Genomic DNA, 27,847 nt, shown 5'->3' on the forward strand with positions numbered 1-27,847 from the left:
AATGATCTTTATTTGCCAAGAAGCCACATTTGCATGTACCAGGAATTCCCACTATATGTAAAAGGTCAAATGTCATGAAGTCGGAATGGCAATGCACTGTGACCTTAAACAACCTGGTCTCTATTCTGTACACCATTTAGTACGATATGTTACATTTTGTATGGTATGTATTCATTTGTGATTACAATTCGTATGATATGTTAAGTATTGCAATTTGTACAATACCGTGAAACTTATATTAATAGCCTTGGCATTCATTTGCTTAAATCACTGAACACAACAGGTGCTTATTAGAGACAAGCTTCTGTTTGAGCCAGGCGGTCTATTTCCTATTTGAGGCAGGTGTCGGTACTCCCGAAGTTGTTGACTGTTGTTGTGCTTGCCAGTTAGCTAGCAGTTCTCAGCTTTTAGCAGCCAATGGCTAGCAGTTTCCTACTGACAATAAAAACAGATGATTGTCATCATTTTTTTGAGTCATTACTGAATTATTTAATGTAACAAATCAAACATTAAACCTTGAACAATTAATTTAGACCTGCCATTTATTTGAAACTGTTTTTTATTTGTTGAAATGTGTGCAGTTGCCTAGCTATTAAAATGGACAAATGTAATTTAAGTTTTACGGTATGTTACGGATTGCAATTTGTATTATATGTTACGAATTTTCAATATGCACAATATGTTACAAATTTGCTAAATATATGTTACGAATTCCAATTTGTTGTTGCTAATGTTATCTAGATGGCTAATGCTAACGTTAGCTAGCTGGTTAATGTTAGCTAGTCTAGGGGTTAGGGTTAGGTTATGAGTTAAGTTAAAGGGTTAAGGTTAGGTTTAGGGGAGGGTTAGCTAAAATGGTTATGGTTATCTAAAAGGGTTAAGGTTAGGGTTAGCTAACATGCTAAGTAGTTGCAAAGTAGCTAAAAAGTAGTAAATTATATAAAGTGTGACATGATGATAAAATTCATCCATACTGAATAATACCTATGTAATTTGGCCCAACAGTAATTATAAAACACATGAATAAGAGTTGCTTTATGACAATTAAAATGTCATAAAAATTAGATCCTTTATAGGTGCACAAAAATATTGTAAGTTAACAAGCATTATCCAAAGAGTGTGTTGCTCTCTGTGTAGTTAACCACAACATTCGCTGGGGGGCAGACCTGTCCTGTTTTTTGTATTTTTCAGCTGTTAAATGAATTACTATTTTGCAGAGGGGGCAGAGCAGCAGGAAGTAGGGGTGCTGAGGGTACTGTAGCAAAAAATAAATAAATAAATAGTAATATACATTAACAAAAATATAACTTATTTTTGGAAAAAAAAAAAAATTCTTCACAAATGTAGTGCAGTGGGCCTTTACTAGTATTATCGGAGGATATAGACATCTGTAGCATGGACAAAACAAAACATTTTTTCAGCAACTCTTAGGCAAAAATAGGTTGTTATATAATTAAGAACAGTATCTTGAGGGATTCAATAGTTGGAATTGTTAAGAGTTGACCTGTCCCTTCCTCTGGGATTGTCATTCTAATGGAATCCAGACAGAACAAAACCCTGTCCTCTAACATTTACACCAAAAGGTGCAAAGTTATGGGCAAAGACTCAAAAACATCCACATCAAATTAAATATATTTCTTGATCAAATAACATGGAAAACAACCACTTTTTGTGCAGTATTAATTTACCATCCTTACAAACCCCTTAATGCAAATATGCATTACTGTCATGCACATAGCCAGGTCATCTAGGTTTGTACCTATAGACTTTCCATCACCATGATGAAAAACTATGCACAATGCAGTAATTGAGTACATTGAGACATCAAGTGGTTTGTAATGATGTGATGTGGCTCAGATGGTAGAACGTGACACTTGCAATGCTAAGGATGTGGGTTCAATTCACATGGGGGGATCAGTACAAAAATGTATGCACTCACTATTGTAAGTTGCTCTGGATAAGAGATATTACATAAAAAAGTTATGAATTGACCATTTCAGTTTTCACGAACAGTAAAATAAGTTGCATTTGCAAAGTATTTTAAGAAACTGAAAAACATACAGTACCAGTCAAACGTTTGGAAACACCTTTTCTTTATTTGTACTTTTTTTTTCATTGTAAAATAATAGTGAAGACATCAAAACTATGAAATAACACATATGGAATCATGTAGTAACCAAAAAAGTGTTAAACAAATCAAAATGTATTTTATATTTGAGATTCTTCAAAGTAGCCACCCTTTGCGTTGATGACAGCTTTGCACACTCTTGGCATTCTCTCAACCAGCTTCATGAGGTAGTCATCTGGAATGCATTTCAATTAACAGGTGTGGCTTGTTAAAAGTTCATTTGTGGAATTTCTTTCCTTCTTAATGCGTTTGAGCCAATTCGTTGTGTTGTGACAAGGTAGGGGTGGTATGCAGAAGATAACCCTATTTGGTAAAATACCAAGTCCATATTATGTCAAGAACAGCTCAAATAAGCAAAGCCCTATTATTTCATAGTTTTGATGTCTCCACTATTATTCTACAATGTAAAAAAATAATAATAATTAAGAAAAACCCTGGAATGAGTAGGTGTGTCCAAGCTTTTGACTGGTACTGTCTATCAAACAGGTATTTTTATATTCCACAAATATTATCAGATTAACTGTTTTGTACAGATAATTATCAGACACAAGTTACAAATGCTGGTAAACACTAATATATATTTTTTCTTTTTTTTCATAAAAGTAGTGCACTGGGCCCTAATTTGTCTTATATTAGCAGACACATTTTTTTTTTTGTTTCTCAGTAGCCACCTAGCAATTTTATGAATTTTACCTTTAGCTATGTAGGTTCACATTCTCCCAACCTCAACTAGGTACCTAGCCATTTCAGGCGAAAATCAAGTTAGATTAGCTTGTCTAACTATTTTAACTGAAATGCCTACTGGCAAGGTTCCTAGACTTTAGAAAATACTAAAATTGCTTTATTTATTGAGTTATGATACAATTTACCAGTGATGCAGTTGTACTAGACTCCTAAGAATCAATTCAATATGCATAATTAAAGAGGTATGTTTCGATAATTATTATTTATTTTTTTACATCAAATTAGGTGTAATTATTATGGCTTTAGATTGAAGGAAAAAGCTGTTTCAGGTGTTTAAAAAATGCTACATTTTCCGACCACCAACCCTCCACGTACTTTGTGCCCCCTCTAAAATAATGGGTGCATGACACCCCTGAGTACAGCTGGGATTATGTGTATGTCAGTATTTACAGTGCCTTCAGAAAGTGTTCACACCGCCGCTGGACTTTTTCTACATTTTGTTGCTGTAACGTGTACACTGGGAGTCAGGAAACAAGTACAGGGAGTCACTAAATAAATAAATAACAAACAAACAAACAAACAAACAAACAAACAGTACAGAAATGGAACCACTTAAACAGAAACAATAACACCCAGGGAAAGAACCAAAGGGAGTGACATATATAGGGAAGGTAATCAGGCAGGTGATGGAGTCCAGGTGAGTCTGATGAGGCGCTGGTGCGCGTACCCATAGTGACAGGTGTGTGTAATAATGAGCAACCTGGTGACCCCACGACAAGGCCGATGGCCACAGTCATGGGTCGGCTCAGCCTGGGGGGTTAGGGGCTTGGTGATCTGAGCCTCTGATGATCTGCTTGATAGACCTCCCACTGTTTTTGAGGAAATCTGAAACTACGACGACGACTCATCCACCGTAGTAGCGTCTTCCTCATTTGAACTGCTAGTACCTTCTTGGGTCAGGGTCATCGACAGGGTTGCAAAGGGTCGGAAACTTTCAGGTACATTTTCAGAATTTTTCTGGACATTTTCCATGGGAAATTAAGCCTGGGAATTTTGCTTAAATTCATTAAAAAAATAGCTTATAACAGTGAGCCTTTTTTGTGGGGTACACATAAGGCAATTCTAGGTCTTGTGGAATATTTTGGTTAAACTATCCCCAATTCAATGGAATTGCAACCCTCTGCATGCACAGTGCATTCTTCCATCACATGTACAGCTGATTCTCAAGATCTTGCACACTAATGAGATGCTATTTAGCCCACACTACTACATTGACTGAGCCAAGGACTACATGCTTTCTGGTAAGTTTTGATTACAATACTGGGTGGGGTGAATATTTTATATGACAAACATTTTTTTGTAAACTAGTAAATAGCCTACAGCAAAGTATGTTTAAATCATTTCTAACTTGACAATTTCTGCTAGTTAGTTTTTGATACCATGTGGGTTTTAGCTTGCTTGAGCCTGCTAACGGAGTGTTAATTCACCTGTTTTCATACATGTTCCATTTTTAAAAAATCTTACAAAGGGGCTGTTTAAATCTAACTGCTTAACTATTTACCGGTACATGGAATTGTATTGGTTGTTTTTTAAACTATTTTTTCCCCCCTAATGTTTACAGGAAATGTGTGGAGATATTTCACTGCAGCTAATGTAGAATGAAAAGCTGTGTACATTTTCAAATACTGTGCAAGAATCATCTGGCCAAGTGCATAAAGTTCCCTCAGCATTCACAACAAGCAACCTCTGACAAAAGACCCTCTACTTCTATTCGAGGTGAAAATGATGAATCAGACACCTTATTGATAGAAACAGCTCATGGTCCTCCTGGAATCAGAAGTTTGACTCAATGGAGGAACGTAGTCAGAGAAATACTGATGAATGTCTTTCTCAAGCTGTGTATGCAACTGGTTCACCTCTGATGCTCACAGGCAGTGTGTATTGGAAGAGATTTTTGAATGTTCTTCGCCGAGCATACACCCCTCCTACCAGACATGCTTTATGTACTAATTTGCTGGATGCAGAGTTCAGAGTTCAAGTGAAGGTCAAGCAAAGCAGAGAAAGCAGATTATTGCAATCATCTCTGATGGGTGGTCAACTGTTCGTGGGCAAGGAATAATTAACCCCATCATCTCCACCCCTCAACCAGTATTCTACAAGAGCACAGACAAGGGACAACAGACACACCGGTCTCTACATTGTAGATGAGCTGAAGGCAGTCATCAATGACCTTGGACCACAGAAGGTATTTGCACTGATGACAGACAATGCTGCGAACATGAAGGCTGCTTGGTCTAAAGTGGAGGAGTCCTACCCTCACATCACACCCATTGGCTGTGCTGCTCATGCATGGAATCTGCTCCTCAAGGACATCATGGCACTGAAAACAATGGATACTGTTGGGTGGTCCTTTGCATGTGGTGATGTAAGTTTCCTTTAACAATCAGTCTTCCAGATAAGACACAGACACCTTGGTATAAAACGCTTTAGTAGTAAAATGCAATTGCAGACAGATTCACATACAGAGTACCTCAGTGGTCTATGGAGACAATCTGATAGGAGACAATGCCATCCTGTCTGATGTTCAGACTCTGCTTGCAGATGTAAGAGGAACTCCGTACTGCCCTGTCCACTTCACTGTTGCTCCAAGCACAGGAAACTGCAGTTCTGAAATAAATCAAAGTGTGAAGGCTTCTGCCTGAAGCCCATACACGCCACAACGTACACGTTGGACCCCAAGTATGCTGGCAAGAGCATCCTGTCTGGTGCAGAGATCAACAAGGCCTATGGTGTTATCACTACCGTGTCTCGCCACCTTGGACTGGATGAGGGCAAGGTTCTTGGCAGTCTGGCGAAGTACACTTCCAAGCAAGGGCTTTGGGATGGAGATGCAATATGGCAGTGGTGCCAACAGATCTCATCAGCCACCTGGTGGAAGGGACTTTGTGGGTCTGAGGCTCTTTCCCTGTTGCCTCCATCCTCCAAATCCCACCAACATCAGCCGCCTCAGAGCCTAACTGGTCCTTGTTTGGGAACACAACAGGCTGACCAATACAAGGGTTGAAAAATTGGTGGCCATCTGGGCAAATTTTAGGCTTTTTGAGCCTGACAACGAGCCATCCTCAACAAGGTTGGAAAGTGACAGTGAAGATGAGGCCCCAGAGTCTGATGTTCAAGAGGTGGACATTGAGGAGGTCCAGGGAGGAGACATGGAAGCCTGAGGAAGACAACCAAAGCTTTAGTTTCTAGACTATCATTTTACAGATGTATGTTGAGAACGTTTTTGGGAGATGCGATGGATCATTAGATATTCCCTTTTGTTGTTCAGTGAAATCATCCCATGTGAAGAGTCAGCTAATTTAATTTAAGTTCAATTCGTAACTAAAGTTTTTTTTTTCTATTGGAAGGATTTAATAATTTGCAATTATGTCTCCATATATGGTAAATATATCCAATGCAAAAAACATCTATATTTAATTGGTATTGATATTAATTCCCATATTTCCATTAGTTCACATATTCCCAAGGAAAGTTTCCACCTCTGAATATTCCCCAAAATGTGCAACCCTAGTCATGGATGAAGCTGAGGTGTTGTCTGTGACTTCAAAAGACAGCAAGTGGCCACTACACCGGGAAACTCTTCCCAATCTGCCTGGGAGCGCTTGAGCCTGGGCCCTGTATCCTCCATAATCAAGACTCAAACTTCTCTGGCCATGCCATCATCCATTTACGTCAGCTGCTTAGCATCACTTCTGGGAGAGATGGGGAGGCCTCAAGGGAAACCTCTATCTGGGAGTTGCTACCTTCTGTTCTACTGAACTCAATAATTGGTGGGATCTGAGGGATGTTCTAGGAGACTTGGGAAGTTGGTGCTTGGCTCCTGAATTCTGAAGGACTTTGTTGTCCTCTGTCTCGTTCTCTGCTTCCTGCCTTGGATCCTCCGCCTCCACCTTCGACCCCTGCTGAGGCACCTCCTCTACATCTTCCTCCTCCGCCACTACTTCTGGTGTTGCGGGATGCACACTGATATGAAACATCTTCCAGTGAAGGCATGTTGGCTTGGATCTCTGTGTGAGGTGGGTCAGGTTCAATGTGTGGTTCTGAGTCAGGGTGGAGGTTCCTCCCTCCTGCTTCTCCTCGGCCTCTAAGGTTTCAGCCATGCTGCTGTGGAGTGATGTTGGAGACCAGCTCAGAGGTGTGGCGGTACTTCTATCTTTGGGCTCCTCCTGGGGTTGGTCGTTGAGTTTCGCTATTTCACAGTCCAGTTCCGGTGAAAGTTCAGTTGTCAGTTGGTTGACTTGGGATGCTACAGGTATGGATAGCACTTCATTGATTTGTGCTGTGGAAGGCACATGAGGTTATTGTTCACCCAGGGATACAGTGGTACTGGACAGTGTTCCATCTGCTGATGGAAGGTTGGCTAGGAGAGGAGAAATAGGTCTGTCATTGGCAGTCTGTAGGAATAACAAAGAGAAATAAGTGACAGTGACAGGCTTTGAGGTAGCATGGTCCCAGATCTGTTTGGGGTGTACAGGCAACTCCTATGGTCATTGTTTGGTATGAAAATGACTATAGGAGTTGGCTATACAGCAGAAATAGATCTGGGACCAGAATGGCTTCGAGGTACAGGGACTAGTCATAAAGTATGACGATGTATGCATTCACTACTGTATGTTGCTCTGGGTAAGAATGTTTGCTAAATGACTAAAATGTAAATAATTCCTGTAACTGTTCTCAAAGTGAAAGGCAGCGTGTCATTCCTAAATGGGTCAGGGTGAAATTTAAAACAGAGAATCTAGTATATTCTAAAGATATGTACACAAGTTCAAAGATAACTGGTAAATACTGATGAGTTATTCCACCGTTACCTCTAAGTCGAGCTCTCGTTGAAGAATGACTGGGCACACAGGAGTGGGCTTCACCATCTCTGGCACCGGCGTAGTCGACGCTTCATCTGCAAAATCAAAGGTCAAAAGTCAATCACACTAACCATTATTCTAAATGTACACTTGTGTTTCATGTGCAATTATATTCAAGTACATTGGATGTATTGGACTGGCCTGAGATGTAACTGTACGATTGAAACAGTGAATATAGCAAGATAAGCAAAATAAGGATCTGAAAATGTCTCCTTATTCTTTTATGTTTCATCCTTTTACAACTATGTAAAAACTCTGATAGTCACATGCAGCAGTCCTGCTTTACCTTCATCCTCTGGGAACTGCTCAAAGTAGTCCGAATCCTCCATACTGAAAGGAAAGACATTCTGTTAAGCAATGGCACTGCAATGAAGACACTCACAATACTAGTTTAAAGATAAAGACCTTTAAATAAATTACACATTAATGGCACTAGAACGGTGACAAATGGTGCCCACAAACTGTTAGGGCCTACATAAAGCTGTCCCAACAGCAGAACTTTCTTTACAGCACCATGGTGTCACGTTGTATAATGAGCGGAGACAGGTGCAGGAATAAGAAAGTGTTTTTTTATTTTCTCCACCCAAACAAAAGCGTAAGGTGTAAACCTCAAAATAATACACGGGCCGTAAACCAATAACACGTAGCATGTAAGCCAATACGACAGCACAGGTGCTAACAAGACCAACAGACATGGTAACAGAGGGCACACATATACACATTCTAATCAGGGGGAATGGGAACCAGGTGTGTGTAATGAGACAAGACAGTCCAGTGTTGGTGGTAATGAGTCCGTTCAGTGACACCTAGAAGACCGGTGACATAGACCTCTGGAGCTGGTGAAAGGAATGAGCAGCAGTACTGGGGGGATCCGTGACACATGGAGTGAATCCTCCACACCTGGCTATCAGCGTAGCATTATATGGCATTGAAACTTTTCATTCAGCCTCATTTACTTTCTTTTAAAAAACATAGCTGATATGGCTGTCTTGCTTAAACAAATGTGGTTTCTACTGACAATTGAGATGTACAAACTATGGCATAAGGGGAAGATGAGCGGATAAGATGCAATCCGTAATTTTGATTAAGACGTTAATGAGTGAGCTAGGACGGACGTAGTCAATATAACTATTTGTTCAGGACTTTGAAATGGACAGCGACAGAATCCAGACCATGGGCCGTTCTTACAGTATGCTCCCTGTATACCAATTCAGAACCCAGAATAAATAAGGGGGGCATATAATCACACAATGAAAGCTCTTACAATATTTGATGATGACATTTCTCTAAAACAGACTATAAGCTACATGTGCACCACCATCTCAGAATGGTAGGTTTAAATTATGTGGTGGAAAGGGACCAAATTATTAGGGTGAGACACATGGGCTACTAACAGCTTACTACACAACATACACTTAGTATTACTTGCTTAGCAACAGTATACATATCTCCCTGGCATATTACGTCATTTATGAAGCAGCATATAAGACATTTTTGAACATACCTTGTTGTGCTGTGCTTACTTGAACAGGAAGGTGACGCAGCAGTCCTTCGTGGGCAAATTTTGTCATCACACTTTGTCATCAAAGTCTGGCATTCTCAGCATCTGTGATGCTTTAAAGACAACTGGGAACTCAGAAAAAAGGTTGAATCATGACATCAGTGATAATCAGGTCGGAGCTCTAGAAAGAGGCTGTCACTCCCTGACCTTAGTTATATTTGTTTTCTTTATTATTTTGGCTAGGTCAGGGTGTAACGAGGGTGGTATGTGTGTTTTTGTCCTGTCTAGTGTTTTTTTGTATATCTATGGGGTTTTGGTATGTCTAGGTAAATGTAGGTCTATGGTGGCCTGAATTGGTTCCAATCAAAGACAGCTGTTTATGGTTGTCTCTGATTGGGGATCCTATTTAGGTTGCCATTTCCCATGTTGGTTTTTGTGGGTTATTGTCTATGTGTAGTTGTCTGTGTCAGCGGTTGGGTTTTTATAGCGGCAGGTTTGTTTTGTAAGTGTACTGGTTTTGTTTTATTAAAGAGTATGTATTTGTATCATGCTGCGCCTTGGTCTCCTTCCGATGAATGTGACAGAGGCATGAGTTCCCAACTTGGAATTCTGAGTTGACCTTTCAAAACGTATTTTCCCAGTCGAAGCTTGTTTTTTTCCCCGAGTTCCCAGTTGTCTTGAACTCACTGAAGTCTGAGATTTCAGTTCCAAGTTTCCAGTTGTTTTGATCGTGGCAGAAGTCATGCTGGATTCACAGCATGGCCAATGTCGAATGTTTATCCTTTTAATCTTGGAAAAGAGACCCTTAAACCCGGACTTGGACCACACACCCACTCCACTGAATAGCATTCTGGTGATTGCTTTTCAATGTTCAGTTATCCACTGATTCCTTCCAAACCAGTCATTGTTGAATTTGTGATTTCCAACTTGGTGAGTAATGTTTTTGGCCGATGAGCACCGATATAATTTCTCTTCATTATTTAACTTCATATGACAAGGACTGAATACGATTTGCCAGTAGATTGACGACTTGATTCGTGATGACTGCAAGCTTGCTAGCTAAGATTTGAAAGTATGATGTTGACATGGTCAGTCCAATCAAAGCTACTCTAGAAGTAATGTGATTTGATGGCCACAGATAAAATGACAATGACCTTGAGCCTTCTTGGATGGGCACTTCTAATGTAACTCTATGGCAGCACCCAAGGGGCTTGAATTTTCGAGTTCTACCCATAGATTTTGCGGTGACTTAGTGTCCCCATGAGTGACAACACTGCATATCAGAGTAAAAACGAAGCTATTAAGTCGAAGGAAGTGTCTGCAGAGCTCCGAGACAGGATTGTTTCGAGGCACAGATCTGGGGAAGGGTACCAAAACATTTCTGCAGCATTGAAGGTTCCCAAGAACACAGTGGCCTCCATTCTTAAATGGAAGTTGGTAGTAGGTGCCAGGCGCACTGGTTTGTGTCAAGAACTGCAACACTGCTGGGTTTTTCACGTTCAACAGTTTCCCATGTATCTCAAGAATGGTCCACCACCCAAAGCACAAATCCAACTCCATCTTTCATTGAATCAGATGGCTTATTCATCACAACCATTTGATGCTGCCAATTATTTTTATGCTTTTTTCATTGGCAAAGTGGGCAAATCTAGGCAGGAAATGCCCACCATGAACAGTGAGCAATTGTATTCATGCATAAAAAAAAAAACTAATAATGAAGGAAAAGCAGTGCATGTTTGAATCTTGTAAAGTTAGTGGGAGAGATGTAAACATTAATGTTATCATCAATAATGACAAACCTCCTGGCATTGGCAATTTAGATGAAAAGCTACTGAGGATGGTAGCTGACTCTGTAGCCACTCCTATCTGTCATATTTTTAATCTGAGCCTAGAGGAAAGTCTTTGTCCTCAGGTCTGGAGGGAAGCCAAAGTAATTATGCTACCCAAGAGTGGTAAAGCAGCCTTTACTGGTTCTAACAGCAGACCTAAAAGCATGCTGTCAGCAGGCTTAGCAAACTGTTGGGAAAAAATGGTGTTTGCCCAAATACAATGCTATTTCTCTGTAAACAAATTAACACTTTCAGCATGCTTATAGAGAAGGGCACTCAACATGTACTGCACTGACACAAATGACTGATGATTGGTTGAAAGAAATTGATAATAACATGATTGTGGGAGCTGTGCTATTAGATTTCAGTGCAGCCTTTAATGTTATTGATCATAACCTGTTGAAAAAACATGTAAAGTGTGGGGTTCCACCAGGCAGCTCTCTAGGCCCTCTACTCTTCTATTTATTTTTACCAATGACCTGCCATTGGCATTAAACAAAGCATGTGTGTCCATGTATGCTGATGATTCAACCATATACGCATCAGCAACCACAGCTAATGAAGTCACTGACACCCTTAACAAAGCGTTGCAGTCTGTTTTGGAATGGATGGCCAGTAATAATCTGGTCCTGAACATCTCTAAAACTAAGAGCATTGTATTTGGTACAAATTATTCCTTAAGTGCTAGACCTCAGCTGAATCTGGTAATGTATGGTGTGGCTGTTGAACAAGTTGAGGAGACTAAATTACTTGGCGTTACCTTAGATTGTAAATTGTCATGGTCAAAACGTATAGATTCAATGGTTGTAAAGATGAGGAGAGGTCTAGCTGTAATAAAGAGATGCTCTGCTTTTTTTAATACCACACTCCAAAAAGCAAGTTCTGCAGGCTCTAGTTTTGTCTAATCTTAATTATTGTTCAGTAGTGTGGTCCAGTGCTGCAAGGAAAGAGCTAGTTAAGCTGCAGGTGGCCCAGAACAGAGTGGCATGTTTTGCTCTTAATTGTAATCAGAGGGCTGATATAAATACTATGCATGCCAGTCTCTCTTGGCTAAGAGTCGAGTGCATCACTTTTATAATAAATGTGAATGTGTAAACAATTTGGGATTTAACATGGTCAACTTACACACAGCTCTGACACACACACTTATCCCACCAGACATGCCACCAGGGGTCTTTTCACAGTCCCCAAATCCAGAACAAATTCAAGAAAGTGTACAGTATTATATAGAGCCCTTATTGAATGGAACTTCCATCTCATATTGCTCAAAATAACACACAACCTGGTTTCAAAAAGCAGAAACTCCTCGCAGCACAACGCATCTCCCCTATTTGACCTAGATAGTTCAAGGTTCAATTATTTGAGTTTCTTCAAAATATAAGGCTGGTTAAAAGCATTACTTTTCCCATACTTCTCAGTAATGATGCCAGTCAGATTTGCTTTGGCATGGTAAAGTTAGGGAAAATTTGTTTCAGATTTTGGATATTCAGTTCTCTCTTATCAATAGCTATTGAACCAAGCATGCCACGACAATGAACATACAATTTAATGAATGGTGGGATGTGTGTGAATTTGTTTTATTCGGATTTCAATCTTTCAAAAACGTAATATTGGAATAGTGGAATCTGTGATACTGCTAAAGGACAAAGACTGGAAAAGAGAGAGGGAGAAACTTAGTGTGTCAGACACATACTCACAACCGTTCTTGTTCCCAGTCTCACTCACATACAAGTATGTGCAACAGTCCAGTGTTTAAGCTCACCCGGTCTATTTTGGCCACTTTGTGCCTCTGTCTGCGGCGTTTTGTATTTGCGCATTAGCTGAGAAGACGAGCTCTGCTCTGGGGAGCTGCTGAGTCTGAGACACAATACAATGTAATCTTTAATGGTCCACTATACAGAGACAATGGAAATTTGGTGACTTTTGCTGTCACAGTACCCAGCCCAACACAACATACACGACTGGGGAACAGCACAGGGTCAGCCACAAAACATCCAATGGAAGATATTGGCCGCGTTCGAGAGGATCAAAACCACAATGTATCGAGGGGAAATTGTGACTGACTGATCTGCAAACAATAATGAGTGATGTGATATGATGAAAGATGATTTGTAGATCAGAGAGTCGGCACATGGATTGGGTTCGAGAGCATCAAGCAACATTTTATAGTCATCCAATGTCTGCCATGTTTTTGGATGACATGTCACTACTGCTTGCTTTACACTAGTTGCCACAGCCACCAAGTCATAATTGTGGTTAAACCCTACCTATTCCTCTTCTTAAAATCTGATTTTAAACCTTGACTCTAATCTTTACCACACTGCTAACCTTAAATTAAGACTAAAAATATGTTTGTTTATATACATTTTTTTCTATACTGCCAGGGTCTGCCTGTGGTTACTAGTGACAACTAGACCCCAGGTAACTAGACCCAGAGTCGCGCAGCAGTTTAAGGCACTGCTAGAGGCTTCACTACTGACCCGGGTTCGATCCTGGGCTGTATCACAACTGGCCGTGATCGGGAGTCCCATAGGGCGGAGCACAATTGGCCCAGCGTCGTCTGGGTTAGGGGAGGGTTTGGCCAGGGGGGCTTTACAAGTAGGCTGTCATTGTTTATAAGAATTTGTTCTTAAATTACTTGCCTAGTTAAAGGTTAAAATAAAAACAACCTTGCTGCTCCCTAGTTGCCATAAATAAATGCTGCCTATTTCCACAATTTCTCAAAATTAGATTTTAAATATAACCTTAACCACACTGCTAAATTAAGACCAAGAAGCTAGTTTATGTTTTCATACATTTTTATAATATTTCCACTTTGACTCGTTGAAACCCTGCTCCCTGTGCGCACTGAGTGCTAGTGCGCATGTGATGTTGGTCCATAGAAGGGCCATGAATTGGCATATGCTAACGTGAGTAGATTACCTTGAAAACAACAGTAGAATATCGCAGTCCAGGTTTTACGTTAGACCTCAACATATAAAGAAGTTGTATTATATATTCAAAATGCATATTTAGCAAAGTACATAACCAATCCCACGAGTTCAAGAAAAAACAAAGAAAAAAACAAAGCGGACTCGGGTGTCCGTGCTATCTAGCATCCTTGGGACTAGTTGAAATGTAAAATTGTTAAGGCTTATGATATGGATATCCCAAGGACCCCGAATAGCACTGGTCTTATTATACCTCAGTGGGCTCCAAACACTTAAACATTATCCCCGTTGTATCATTGGTGGAAAGCATTCGGCGCGGCGACCTCTAACCAATCAGCGAATTGTTTTCCTGTCCCGGAATGTAATAAATATAGCGGACGAAGAAATAGTGAGGGAAAGGACAAATAAGTAATTTCAGGACTGTGTGATTTATAAACCAATACATTATTCAATATAAAGTTGATACTTTATTATTATGCACAACTATTGCTAAATTGTTATCTGGCTTTTAAGAGAATGGGGCCGTGTTGTGATACGAAGGACACACGTAAGGTAAGCTAGCTCGCTTTAGGCCTCTAGCTAAATTTACGCGGAAAAGGAGGGCAAGTAGCTAGCCAAACTAGCTTGCTAACTGTTTATAGGAAATACTAGCTAGTAATTTGTGCAACGAACAAGTTAGCCAGTTACATCTAAGCAAGCAATTCCAATACCCCCTAACTCATTTGTGGTGTATTGCTTTAGCTAGTAAGCTAAGGTTAATTGGCAAAAATGAGCGAAAAAAAGAGCTTTAGCAAAAAGTCTGCAGTCTCCGCACTGAAGAAACGATGTCCGTCCCCTGAACAGGCTGGTGAGGCCCCGCTTCCTAGTAAGTTAGCCAGAGTGGGCGACGACGTGTCCAGTGAATTAACATCGAATTCTCATGGAAACAAAAATAGGGAAGATGGCGATAAAGTATCAGCCAAGGAAGAGAAGAATGGAAATGACGAGAGTGGACTAGACGCTGATGCACAGGTCAGCGCCGCGGAGAGTGCACCAGTCTCTCGCGATCCAAAGAAAGACACAGAGGAAAGTGCTGGAGATTGCCGACCCTCAACTTCAATGGACCAGTCTGATTCGGCCGCAATAGCAGCCGCCAAGGCACTCGCTAGTTCCACAAGAGCAACAACAGATGAGGCGAAACAAACCTCCTGCACCTCCAAAAAAGTTGTACATCATGAGAGACTGGGACACAAAGTTAAGCGTGGTGACCATGAGTCCTCAAACGAACGGGCAAAACCCGAAAGGGGTCTTCACACGCAGGCAGCAGCGGCAGACAGCTCTACCTCACTGTGTGGAGTTGACAGGGACGATGCTGAGGACATGCCTGATGAGGATGACGACTCAATACCTGGATCATCCTCCACACCGAGTTCCTCATTCCCATCGGATAATGACGATGACGGGGAGTGCGCCATAGTATCAGTGAAGATGGCCCCAGAGATCCGACAATCATTGTCCCTTCTAGCACAGGTACAGATGAGGCTGGATACTCTGGAGAAGAAAGGTGCGTGGCTCCACCAGCGGTTAGAGCTGAAGATGAGCTGCCAGCGCCGTCCACACCTGGACCAGCGCAGCTCAATCACACAAGCCATCCCCGACTTCTGGGTCACGGCAGTATCCTTTTGAATACTCTTACAAATGCACACAGTGACACGCACACACTTTTCCAGATGGCAACAAATTACTTCATGATCCCAATTCATGTGCCTGTGAATTATGTGCATAGACGCTGTATATGTTGGTGAGTGTGTAGGTATGTCACATTTATTTTTCTCTTGACTCAAAGCTCAACAGTTGTTGAACCACCCTCATCTCTCTGCTCACATCGATGAAACCGATGAAGACGCTCTCAGTTACATGACCAACCTTGAAGTAATTAAATATTCCCAGTGAAAATGTAATGAATCTTTATATTCTTCAGAATAAATAACCTATTGCTCCCCTGAATTTAAAATGTCTTGTCTCCTACGTAGATTGAATCCTTCAAAAACAACAAGCTTGGCTACAGAATCGGGTTCCACTTCAGGCAGAACCCTTACTTCCAAAACGTCATCATAGTGAAGGAGCTCCACCTTGGAATGGGAGGTGAGTGACAGATCCAGTTCATATCTATCTTGCTTGTCCTCTCTTACGTAAACGGACCCTGCTGGTGCACAACAATTGAATATAAGGGCAAATTAAGTCATCTCTAAACAATAGACTTTAGGATGCAACATTTAGACATTGGACAGGTTAACACAGGAACAGGACTACCGTGGGATTCTGGCAGGAATGGGGGTCGAGTTTGGGACAGGACCGAGCAGGATCGATAGTCCACAGGGACTGGCAATGCAGGAATTATTTACAGTTGAGGAAGAAACAGTTATTTTTGTGTTGTAAGCAGTTTTAGGATGACATCGTTTTGAGTTTTTTTTTTTTCTACCCCTCCTCACTATAGTAACACGTGTTCTTCAATCCTCAATCACTTTTTAAAATGTACAATTTTGGTATTTGTGACCGACTGGCTCGATTTTGGTCTTGTGTAGCAAAATTTGAAATTGTATTTTTTACATTGGATAAAAGTAGAGACTCAGAGCTAGAAAATGGTATCATACACTACAGTTGAGGAATAATGGGAAAGTAATTATGCTTTGAAAGTTGATAAACTTGTAACCTCACTTTTGAGAAAATGGCCTTTGAATGTTTTGGTACACCTACTGGAGAGCTCTTTGTCTACAACCATTCAGCATCGTTCACACACTCTTAAGCTTTAGCCACACCCATCTCTTTAAGGGTTGAGCCGTGCTTTGTGTACTAACAGCAGTCAAGCGCCCAACCTAACTGGTTAACTTTGGCTAGCTTGCTAGCTACTTCCAGACACACATGCAAGACCAGCTCACTCTGACCGTTTTACTAGCCCTTGCGGGGCTGGATATGCTGTGTTTGTTATCCAGAGTTTTGGTGACTGCAACTGTGCTTCTGGCATCAATACTTTTTTCATTTTTTTCAAACGTTTACTGACACCGGCCATTTAAAAGGGTGTTGAGCGTTTGTAAATTTGTCTGTTATTCTGCGCTCTGGCACACTCCGATGAGTGCTTGAAATCGGAGTAGATAACCAGAGTGAATTTACCAGCTACGTCTATCAACGGCTGTCGTGAACATTCTATTGAAGGACCAAAAAAGCAGATGCTAATTAATCAGATGATTTTTATATATGTATTTGTAATAATGACATTTACAACACTGAATGAACACTTTTTTTAAAATTATAACTTAACATAATATATAAATAAAATCCATTTAGTCTCAAATAAAATAATGAAACATGTTCAATTTGGTTTAAATAATGCAAAAACAGTGTTGGAGAAGTAAAAGTGCCATGTAATAAAGCTAATGTTTAAGTTCCTTGCTCAGAACATGAGACCATATGAAAGCTGGTGGTTCAAGATTCCCAGTTAAGGAGTTTTAGGTTGTGGTTATTATAGGAATTATGATGCGTCGACTTTCTCTCTACTATTTGTATTTCATATACCTTTGGCTATTGGATGTTCTTATAGGCACTTTAGTATTGCCAGTCTAATCTCGGAAGTTGATAGGCTTGAAGTCATAAACAGCGCTGTGCTTCAACCATTGCTAAGAACTGCTGGCAAACGCAGTAAAGTGCTGTTTGAATGAATGCTTAGGAGCCTGCTACTTCCTACCACCGCTCAGACTGTGCTAACAAATCATAGACATATAATAAACACAGCAATACGAGCCTTTGCTTATTAATATGGTCAAATCCGGAAACTATCATTTCGAAAACAAAATATTTCTTTCAGTGAAATACGGAACCGTTCCATATTTTATCAAACGGGTGGCAACCCTAAGTCTAAATATTGCTCTACATTGCACAACCTTCAATGTTATGTCATAATTATGTAAAATTCTGGCAAATTAGTTCATCGGGCCAGGCAGCCCAAACTGTTGCATATACCCTAGTTAATATTTCCTGCTAACATTAATTTCTTAACTAAATATGCAGATTAAAAAATATGTACTTCTGTGTATTGATTTTTAAGAAGGGCATTGATGTTTATGGCTAGGTTTGTGCTTTTCTTTCCCGCCGAATGCGCCTTTGTTAAAGCATCATCTATTTGGCGACGTTGAAGTAGGCTGTGAATCGATGATAAATTAACAGGATCCTCATTGATTATATGCAACGCAGGACAAGCTAGTTAACCTAGTAATATCATCAAACACACATTGTTTTTTTATAGGATAAGTTTAACGCTAGCTAGCAACTTATCTTGGCTCCTTGCAGCCACAAGGTCCTTTTGATGCTGCACTCGTGTAACAGGTGGTCAGCCTGCCACGCAGTTTCCTCGTGGATTGCAATGTAACCGGCGTCCAAAAAGCAGATTACCGATTGTTATGAAAACTTGAAATCGGCCCTAATTAAATCGGTCGACCTCTAGTTACTACCCAGCATGAATCTGCAGGTAGCTAACCAACCAGGTTAAATGTTAGCTGGCATAACTAGCAAAGCAAAGGCTCTGAGATACAAATAATATTACTACACAGATCATACACACAATGTGTAGCTAACAGTACACTAACTTGAAATTAAAATTACTTTGACAAAATTAGGAATGTGTAATATCTGAAAATGTAGCTAGCTAGACTATCTTACCCGTATACATGGACAAATTCTTCTCCCGCTCTCTTGCGGATGCCATGGTTCTCCTTAGTTTGTAATCCGGAGACAACTGTGTTCTCCATCTCCTTAGCTTTCATACTCTAATTCCACTGATTTCAAAACTTGGTCCTCCAGAAAGTGGAGAGAAACTCTAATGAAGTTCTACTATGCGAAAGAAGGAAAAAAGCTGTGTTAGACAGGATTACCCACACATAAGTTTAATGCTAGCTAGCAAAGGTAAAAATCTGTCCTTCTGCCCCTGAACAAGGCAGTTAACCCATTGTTCCTAGGCCGTCATTGAAAATAAGAATTTGTTCTTAACTGACTTGCCTAGTTAAATAAAAAACATACTGACCAGCTCAAATAGACAAAAGCGTGCTACATGGCAGACCAATCTAAACTCCTCTCTCAGCATGTCCAGCCCACTCATTATCTCAGCCAATCATGGCTAGTGGGAAGGTTGCTGTCTTTCTGTGGCTAAATCAACTAGGCTCGTAATTAAAATATATATTTGTATTTGCACATGAAAGTTCACATGTTCCAGAAGGCATTTCTGCCAAAAAATGCATTTTGATAAATAAATAAAAATGTACGTTCAAATGGCTCTCCTGTGAAGTATAGACTCGTGACATATGCCTAATATACTGAAACGAGAACCAATAGTGATGCAGTCACTCTCTTCAACTTTGAGCCAGGCGAGACTGGTATGCATGTTACTGACACTTTCCCTCCATGTACATCTAAGTGCTGCATTGTACTGGACCAACTGACATTCATCGATGTCTTTTGCCGCACATTTCCTTTGAATTACACAGCTGGGCAGTAGTCCAGGTTAGATGAAACTAGGGCCCGTACGACCTGTCTGGTCGACTAAGATGTCAAGAAGGCAGAGCGACGCCCTATCATGGACAGACCTCTTCCCATTTTAGCAACCATTTGAATCTATATGTTTTGACCATGACAGCTTGCTATCTAGGGTTACACCCAGTAGTTTAGTCTCAACTTGCCTAATAGCCACATTATTCAATAATAGATCTAAATGAGGTTGCGTGAGTGATTTGTCCCAAATATTATGCTTTAAGTTAAGATATTTAGCACCAGCCTATTGCTAGTTACCCATTCTAAAATTGACTAGAGCTCTATGTTAAGTGTGTATTTAATTTACTGTTGCTGCCAATGTGTTTTCGTTAAGTCATCAGCGTACATAGGCACACAGGCTTTATTCAAGGTCAGTGGAAGGTCATTTGTTAAAACAAAACAATAATGGCCCTAGACCAGTGGTGGAAAAAGTATCACATTTTCATACTTGAGTAGAAGTAAAGATGCCTTTAAAAGAAAATAACTCCAGTAAAAGTGAGTCACCCAGTAAAATACTACTTCAGTAAAAGTCTAAAAGTATTTGGTTTTAAATGTACCTAAATATCAAAAGAAAGTATATCATTTAAAGTGTCTTATATTATGCAAACCAGACACAATTCTTGTTTTTTTAAATTTATAGATAGTCAGGGGCACAGTTTAATATTCAGACATAATATACAAACAAAGCATTTGTGTTTTGAGTCTGCCAGATCAGAGGCAGTAGGGATGACCAGGGATGTTCTCTTGCTAAGTGTGTGAATTAGACAATTTTCCTGTCCTGCTAAGCATTCAAAGTGTAACGAGTTCTTTTGGGTGTCGGGAAAAATGTTAGGCATAAAACGTATATTATTTTCTATATGAATGTAGTAAAGTAAAAGTTGTCAAACATGTATAAATAGTAAAGTATATATTCCCCAAAAAACGACTTAAGTAGTACTTTAAAGTGTTTTTACTTTAGTACTTTACACCACTGCCCTAGCCGGCTGCAGTGCGGTACACCACACAACTGATTTTGCATGAGAGAGGCTTCCATTAACAATAACCCTCTGTTCTATTCGAGGGGTAACTCTCAAACCATAGTAAGGCAGAGGATGCAAATCCATAACACCAACATTTTTTCAGCAATGGGTTATGATCAAAAGCTGCATGGAGTCTTACTATCAATTTCTTTCAGTCAATCAGTCATCTGTGTCAGTCCCGAGCATGTAGTGCCCTTCGCCAAAAGCGTGCTGAAAGTCTATTTGTTTTCTGTAAAATAACTTTATTTGATCAAACACCATTTTTGATTGGTCGGCTGTTTGAACCATTAAAGGGCGCTCTGCTATTTTTGGGTAGTGAAATGATCTTTGCCTTGTTCCATGGCACACACCATCTTCTAGGCTGAAATTGAAGATGTCAGTATTCACAATGTATTCTGCTACCAACCTCAGCAATTGACCATCCAGGTTGTCGGTACCAAGTGGTTTGTCCTTATTTATAGATAGCAACACACAAAAAATCAGCTTGGCAAGCAATGGAAAGTAGCTACCAGCGAGCGAACAGCTCTCGTGTCTTGTGAGGGGCCATTGCTATGAAAACACACTCAGCAGGGAGTGACAGACGAGCAGCTAACGGAAGTTATTTCTGCATGTTAAAAGGAGCACGGGACTAGAGTAATTTTATATTGGGACAGGAAAGTTGTCGAGGTCATGGAACTGTTGTGGGACACCGACAGTATGGGGAAAATATTGACAGGACAAGACTCCCATGTCAATGCAGGTGTAATCTGGGTTTAGGTGTAAATGAGGCCAATAATGATAATATTCTTCCCCTGTGTCATCTTACAGGAACTCCAGTGTCTTTCTCCGACCCCATCCTGTGGTACCGCGGGCAGAATCTGACGCTCCACAGTGAACCCAGGAGATCGGGACGTGGCATCTACCAGACCTTCTTCAGCTGGTTCAGCGACCACACCAGCCCTGGCCGGGACGATATAGCACAGGTAACAGCATGCTCACTGCTTGGCACAGGTTGTGAGCTGGTGCACAGTCTGACATGCATGAAGTAATCCAGCACACACATTCAACATTTTAGTCAACAGATTTTTCACCTAGTCGGCTCAGTGAATCCAACCAGCAAACTTTCGGTTACTGGCCCAACGCTCTTAGCCGCTAGGCTATTTGCCACCCATTGCACAGTTCCACTGGTGACCACACGACTGCCATTATTTTAGGCTCGAACACTCAACGTTACTCCACTATTCCAACACACTGTTCTGTGTGAATCTATAGATACTGAAGGATGACCTTTTCAGAAACCCTCTGAGATACTACCTGACTCCACTGTGGGAACCCAGGCAGAATGGCAGGTAAAGCTTCCCAACAAAACCTCTTCTTGTGGAACTAAGTTCAATAAGGACTGTTCCATCTCCATGATACTATTACCATGCTATTGCCACTTTAAAATGTGCCGTAATGTAGCCTAAAATGATACCAAACACTTATTAGAAAGCATTTTGTGTATAAACAAAAACAGGACATGTCAGGTCTCTTGATTGTCCTAACTATCACAACTAGGGATGCAAATGTCAGTCAATTTTGCTGCCGACTAACCAATCCCCATTATCTGGTCAACAAACTGTTACATTTTTTCCAAACAGTAAATTACTGACCAACATAAAATACTATGCATGCATACCACTGGGCTAGATTCATAGAAGGAACAGGCATTTTTCATTAAGAGCTTGATCATCTTCGTCAAAAGGCTATAGCCTATTATTGAACATGCACTTCCTGTAATGAAGCAGCTAATAAAACACAATTTTCAAACATTCACCAGAATGTAAGTCGCAGTCAAACACAGTTCTTAACAGCACGTCTGATGTGAGCGGTTCCATATGACAGAGATCAACATCTCTGTTAAACATGGAAAGAGAGGGAATCCAATAGCAACAACTATGATGGGTTGCTAATATGACTGGGATGGTGCCTTTGGCTTCTGGACAATGAAAGAAAGTTGACATGAGAACCAATAGAACAGGAGAGAAATGCTGGTTAATGGCATGAGGAAATCTTAATAGAAGAATTGCCTCCATGTTTCTGTGGATGGATTTTGGCAAGGCTTCTTTGAAGCAAATTAAGACATGCCTCATTATTTGACGTAAAGTCATATTTTCAGGTTTCAAACAATTATACTGCATCAAGCTCATATTGCAAAGTGGTGGGTGAAGCACTGATAGGCTGCCTACCGTTTGCTTTATATGCACTCGAATGGCGAATGAGGCAAACTTGTTGAGATTGAGAAATAATAGTGGCTATTTTTCATCGTGGTGATCAAAACGGTTTAACAGGCAAATTCTTTTAGAATTGTTATTTGTTGCGCAATGACTGGGCTGACAAAAGCACTTCACTCCAGTAGCAGCTTTTTGTAGAGCTACTCTCGCACTGTTAACATCCCTGACCACAACATCTGGTTCCAACAGCACCAGTGGGCCCAAGCCAGCTGGCAACAGCAACAGGGATGATTGTGTGGTGATCTCCGACTCGGATGATGACGAAGACCAGGCTGAAGAGCAGGCTAAGCCTGGACGAGGTCATAGCAGGGAAGAGGAGGATGAAGATGAAGATGAGGACGAGGTGCATGGGGGCCAAGATGCAGGTTAGAGAAGACTAATGGACCTGATTCTAGTGCTTTAGGGCCACACTGTCTGCTGGTTTACCTCTACCTCCTGAGAATTGTGTATAAGTGTATAGCAAGATGTCCCTGTAAGAGTAAGCAGGTGAAACTGAATAGACAGCGGATATGTCCTGAGAATCAGATGAAAAAGCCCACAGGAGGATGGTGACGGAGAGGTGGTGAGACGGTAAGACATTTTCCACAAGCAGAAATGTTATGAGAACCACATAGCATGTGGAAGTTTGTTGGCTCTGCTGGTCAGCTTTGCAGCTCAGTTCAGAACATGAAGTCATTGTTTGGATGAAAGTCTATTTATTCCAATGGTTCAGGAAGACTGATTTTTACATGCAAACTCAGCAGCTTATTCACACTGATCTGCCAAATCCAGTAGACCCAAAGACTTTGTACAAATACCCCTTATTTAAATGTACGGTCATTGGAAGTTATTTTTTAAAAATGTTTACTGTGTTATGGTGTGCTTTGTTTATACATTTTGGGTACCTGATACTTCAATCCACCACATACTGTTTTTACCATTCTCACACATTTTATTGCCGGGGGAACCAAAATCAACAGTTTTGACCAATTGTATCACACAATTATATTCCTACTCCTTCTCAACATTCACCATAATCCATTGTTAAATCCCTGTTTATATCCCGTGCCAATCACTCCATTTGCTCAAAGTGGGAAACCCATTATAAAAGGTCTGATCATCTCCATTCTCCAGTGTCTGATGACAGCGGCCAGGAGGCCAGAGAGGATGAGGACTCGTACGGAGAGAAGGATGAAGAGGTGGATGAATCACGAGGTCGCGAGGTTCGAGACCAAGATGACGAGGAGGATATTGAGGTGGACGAAGAAGCGGACGAGTGCTAGATTGTTCATTTTTCCCAGTTTCCTTTTTTCTTATTAGGCACAAAATCAAAATGATTAATCCATTCTAAGTTCCTCATTGCCTTTTTAATAATCAGGGCAAATTAAAAAAGTAGAGACAATGTTTTGACCTCCTGGTCAGTCCACCTTTTTTGAGTACTTTAACTTGGTGAAAAAAATACTTTGTTTCACCTTTAACATTCTGTCATAAAGAGCACATGTTAAAAAAAAAACATGTTTTCCCATTTCAAGACTATAGCAGGTGCCTGTTAAGTGACAAGTAAAGTGGGTTGACGATTTTCTTCGATTAGCCATAAAATCCCTGTTAACAGGGAGAATGGAAGCTTGTCTTGTGCAACAGGGAGGGGCAATTTGAATGCGAGCTTCACCTCAAATAAAATTGTTAAAACATTTCTAGTGTCAACCCTGTTACCCATAGACATGTTATGCTCAACCCGTATAGTTTTCCACCACAAAACTCTAGAAAATTGCCAAAAAGAATCGAACCAGCTCACCTGCATTTGTGCACAATTTCTACTTAAAGTATCAAAGGGATGCAAAAGGCACTCATTTCGTCGAACAACCCGTATGTTTTGATTTTTGTTTAAAATTTAGATCCCAGTAATAAAGAAGATAGGCATGGCTCCTTAGATATCTTAATTCTGCATTGTAAAAGGTATTCGTTCTTGAGTCATTCACTCTTGTTGATAGGGCTACTCAACACAAAATGGAAAGAAAACCAATACAATCATATTAAATGAGGTTTGAGACTGCGAAAATTTGAGAGCATCTCTTGTTGCAAGTAATTCTATAAAACAATCCTAGATATTTTACTGACTGGTATCAGTAATCATGTCTTGAACTTTTCCTATTGTAAATCTGATCTTTTGCATCCGAAACATTGTCTCGGATGCACTTCGTACTGAACCAAATCTTGTTCTCAGGGATGACCTAGTCGTGGGTGTTTTCATGGAAGGAAACTGATTTATTTTAGGGACCGTATAAGGTTCTTACACACCTGGCATTGTTTGGGTGTATCTGTGTAAATAAGTTTATTCTACAGTAGTTTGTTAGTTTAAGGTAAATATAGGTAATGTGTCACCAGTGTTTTGCCTTTTCTATCATAAACTTAGTGTGTAGCTCTACACCCATATTTTCTAGTCAGTGAATTAATTTAAATCATTTTAAAGCTGGAATCCTCCATGGCGACACGGCCACGTCCGTTTGCGATATTACAACAAAGAAGTTACTGCAAATTACACTTTTCCCCCTCTGATGTCATTGCAAAGCCCGATTGAAGAGCACAATATGTACTGCAATGCTTTACTGCTCCTCAGCCAGTGGCGCTGTTTCCCGCTACTCCGGATTCCATCTTTAAATATATTTTAACAAATTGATTGAGATGTGTGAAATCCAACATTTTTGTCATGAATTGTAATATTTTGAGCTTGTTGCAATGTTTTTGTCTTTTAGAAACTGGCATCATCACAAGTTTTTTTTTTTTTTTTTTTTTTTTTTTTTTTTGCATTAAGTAAAGTTAAGTCACGATGTTTGAATGGTGTGCTGTCCAGAGCGAATATTTGCATTGATGAGTGGTCTGACGAAGTAGCATAACTGTAGCCATGGGTTGCTCTTAAACTACTGTAACAATACTAGTGCTTTTGTTATTTCTTTTCCACACAAACTGATGGCATTGGCATGTACATATTTAAAGTTATCCTTTTGTGCGGAGTTCAGATCTGTTAAGCTTAAATCGTTATCTGGAATTTGAAATATAGTGTACATTAACAGAAAGTTATATTTTGTGTGCTGAATTTTATAGTATGCTGTAGTTTTGAAAAAAATGTGTTAGTTTTTTAAGATGTCCACATTTTGAATCAGACTTAATTAAATAGCAAGTTATTTATTTTTGTTTACTGTTTTTAATTGTTTAAATGTTGATATTAGAAATTGTTAGTGTGACACAATCATAGCCTGTACTAGCCATACTTAACTGGCAGACTGTGATATGGGTCCCAACTTTTTAGGAACTCAGTCCAGTTCCACTTACTGCTGTTGAGAGTTATAATAGAATGCACACGGTGCAATTTCAGAATTTGTTATTGTAATGGCAGTTTTCCTCTTATGCCATTCACTGATAGACCTTTAGAGCTATTTATGAGTCAGAAAATTCCAGTTTATCATGGAGCTGATTCCAGTCTGGTAGGTAAGTTACGTTGTAGTTATCATGGCCATTGTGCCCAGGGGCCTCGACCCTCCCCAATTTGATTTTGTTGAGTCACTCCGGTATCATATGAACACACAAGACATGGCAATGTGTAGAATTGCAGGAATTTAGCTAAAATTGTCATTTGTTATATCTGCCAACAAGTAGGGTTTGAACGGTTTGGGTTAAATAGGTTGCACGGTGGGTGTTACTATGATGATAAATTACAATATTCCTCTGGACCTTTGCCACCTAGGAACTTTGACCAGACCTCAAATAGTTGACTACCTATGATAGTTGTTTGGGAAATGCAAAGTTCTGGATGGAATATATTGCCAAACCAGAAGATGGCAGTATACAAAAGCAAGGATACTTGGTATCGCTACTCTGAACTGCTTTTGTAACCCGAATGATGGGTACAGTTAATTTGGTACAAATTATTGAACAAATGGTACTTTGACTTGGAAACAAAGGCCTACTGTGTATCCAAGGTAACTGCATCCCTGAGCTTAACTTTCTTTGCCCAATGATTTAAGTATGTTTAATACAGTGGATCTCAGCATGAAAGAGGTTGATACGCAAGATGAGATTCCCAAATGACAACTGACTTTGACATTATGACAGCAAAGACATTGTATTCACAATATGTTTGTTGGCCAATTCCTATGCGAACAGGCAAAGGGGCTTGGAAGACAGCAAACATTATCGGTGTATAATTTATGGTTTAGATGTCAACCTGTATCCCAGTTCAGATATGACGCAGGTGCCAGTATGTGATATAATTTAGAAATGTGGATTCACATGCTAGCTCTTGGCTCTGAAAATAGCCTCAAGGTGGACATTTTTGGACAGGCCCGGACAAAGGAGCAGCGGCAATAGTACACTTAAACCCTTGATTCCTTTTTTTAATGCACAATTATAAATATTCAACTAGCAAAAACCTGTCCTGTTAGCTCCAGAACATACGAGACATGCCGTCTAGGAGGGGCACTTACAAATAGCTCTGGGAAAAACAGCATACAGACGCCATCAAATGATCACACAACGACAAACACTTTCTCAGCCTCATCTTGTTTCAGCTCTGCCCACTTGTATTCAGACCAGTGGATTACTGTACCACCTCATGGGCTCTAGTGCAAAAGCCACATGCTTTTCTGTGTACGAATTCATTATGGAGGTGGTTTCCACAATATTGATCATGGTAAACAGACATACGGAATGCAGACAACCATGTTATCCAGAGACGTGTTGGAGCTTGTGGTTGCAGCACCATAGGTTAAGACTGTTTCATAATGAGTGACAGAAGATAAAGCTTTGTTAGATTCCAGCTGGGGTCAAGTCAATGTGATTACACACATCTCCCTGTTAGATACAGTAAGTCTGACGTCTATCTTCTCTGGTTTTATCAGGAATGTTACTGAACTCATCAGGCACTTGTAGTGAGCCTTGTCCAAAGACGACCCCCAGCATGTGTGACGGGATAGGCTCATCCATGAGCCGTAAATCATCTTTGCATCTTAGTACAACATGGTGCCCGGGAAATACCAGCTACTTGACAATGTGT

At 40.3% G+C, this 27,847-nt stretch overlaps 1 protein-coding gene and 1 long non-coding RNA gene across 6 annotated transcripts; one reads left to right on the forward strand and one right to left on the reverse strand.

Annotated features, from left to right (window-relative positions):
• Positions 1 to 6,220: 6,220 nt before the first annotated feature.
• Positions 6,221 to 8,685, reverse strand: LOC112221428. 3 transcript variants are annotated; one of them, XR_002949024.2, is made up of 4 exons: positions 8,340 to 8,685; positions 8,018 to 8,061; positions 7,681 to 7,766; positions 6,221 to 7,232 (listed from the first exon to the last, which is right to left on the reverse strand). It is a non-coding gene; the product is annotated as an uncharacterized LOC112221428 (long non-coding RNA). The 3 variants fall into 3 exon arrangements; XR_002949022.2 differs by having other exon boundaries at positions 8,207 to 8,685; XR_002949023.2 differs by having other exon boundaries at positions 6,221 to 7,266; positions 8,207 to 8,685.
• A 5,608-nt stretch (positions 8,686 to 14,293) lies between these two features.
• Positions 14,294 to 25,983, forward strand: LOC112247142 (protein SET). Of its 3 annotated transcripts, none has more exons than XR_006079630.1 (7): positions 14,294 to 15,644; positions 15,825 to 15,902; positions 16,004 to 16,115; positions 21,374 to 21,528; positions 21,818 to 21,894; positions 23,008 to 23,388; positions 23,932 to 24,070. XR_006079630.1 is itself a non-coding variant. In XM_024415829.2 (7 exons), the coding sequence occupies exons 1-7, from the start codon at positions 14,760 to 14,762 to the stop codon at positions 24,078 to 24,080; spliced, it is 1,632 nt and encodes a 543-aa protein (XP_024271597.1). In that variant the 5' UTR covers positions 14,297 to 14,759; the 3' UTR covers positions 24,081 to 25,983. The 3 variants fall into 3 exon arrangements, 2 of the variants coding, with proteins under 2 accessions (XP_024271597.1, XP_024271598.1); XM_024415829.2 differs by having other exon boundaries at positions 14,297 to 15,644; positions 23,008 to 23,183; positions 23,932 to 25,983; XM_024415830.2 differs by lacking the exon at positions 15,825 to 15,902 and having other exon boundaries at positions 14,304 to 14,543; positions 23,008 to 23,183; positions 23,932 to 25,983.
• The last annotated feature ends 1,864 nt before the right edge of the window (positions 25,984 to 27,847 follow it).

Source organism: Oncorhynchus tshawytscha, linkage group LG22 (assembly GCF_018296145.1).
Source record: "Oncorhynchus tshawytscha isolate Ot180627B linkage group LG22, Otsh_v2.0, whole genome shotgun sequence".
Taxonomy (NCBI): Eukaryota; Metazoa; Chordata; class Actinopteri; order Salmoniformes; family Salmonidae; genus Oncorhynchus; species Oncorhynchus tshawytscha.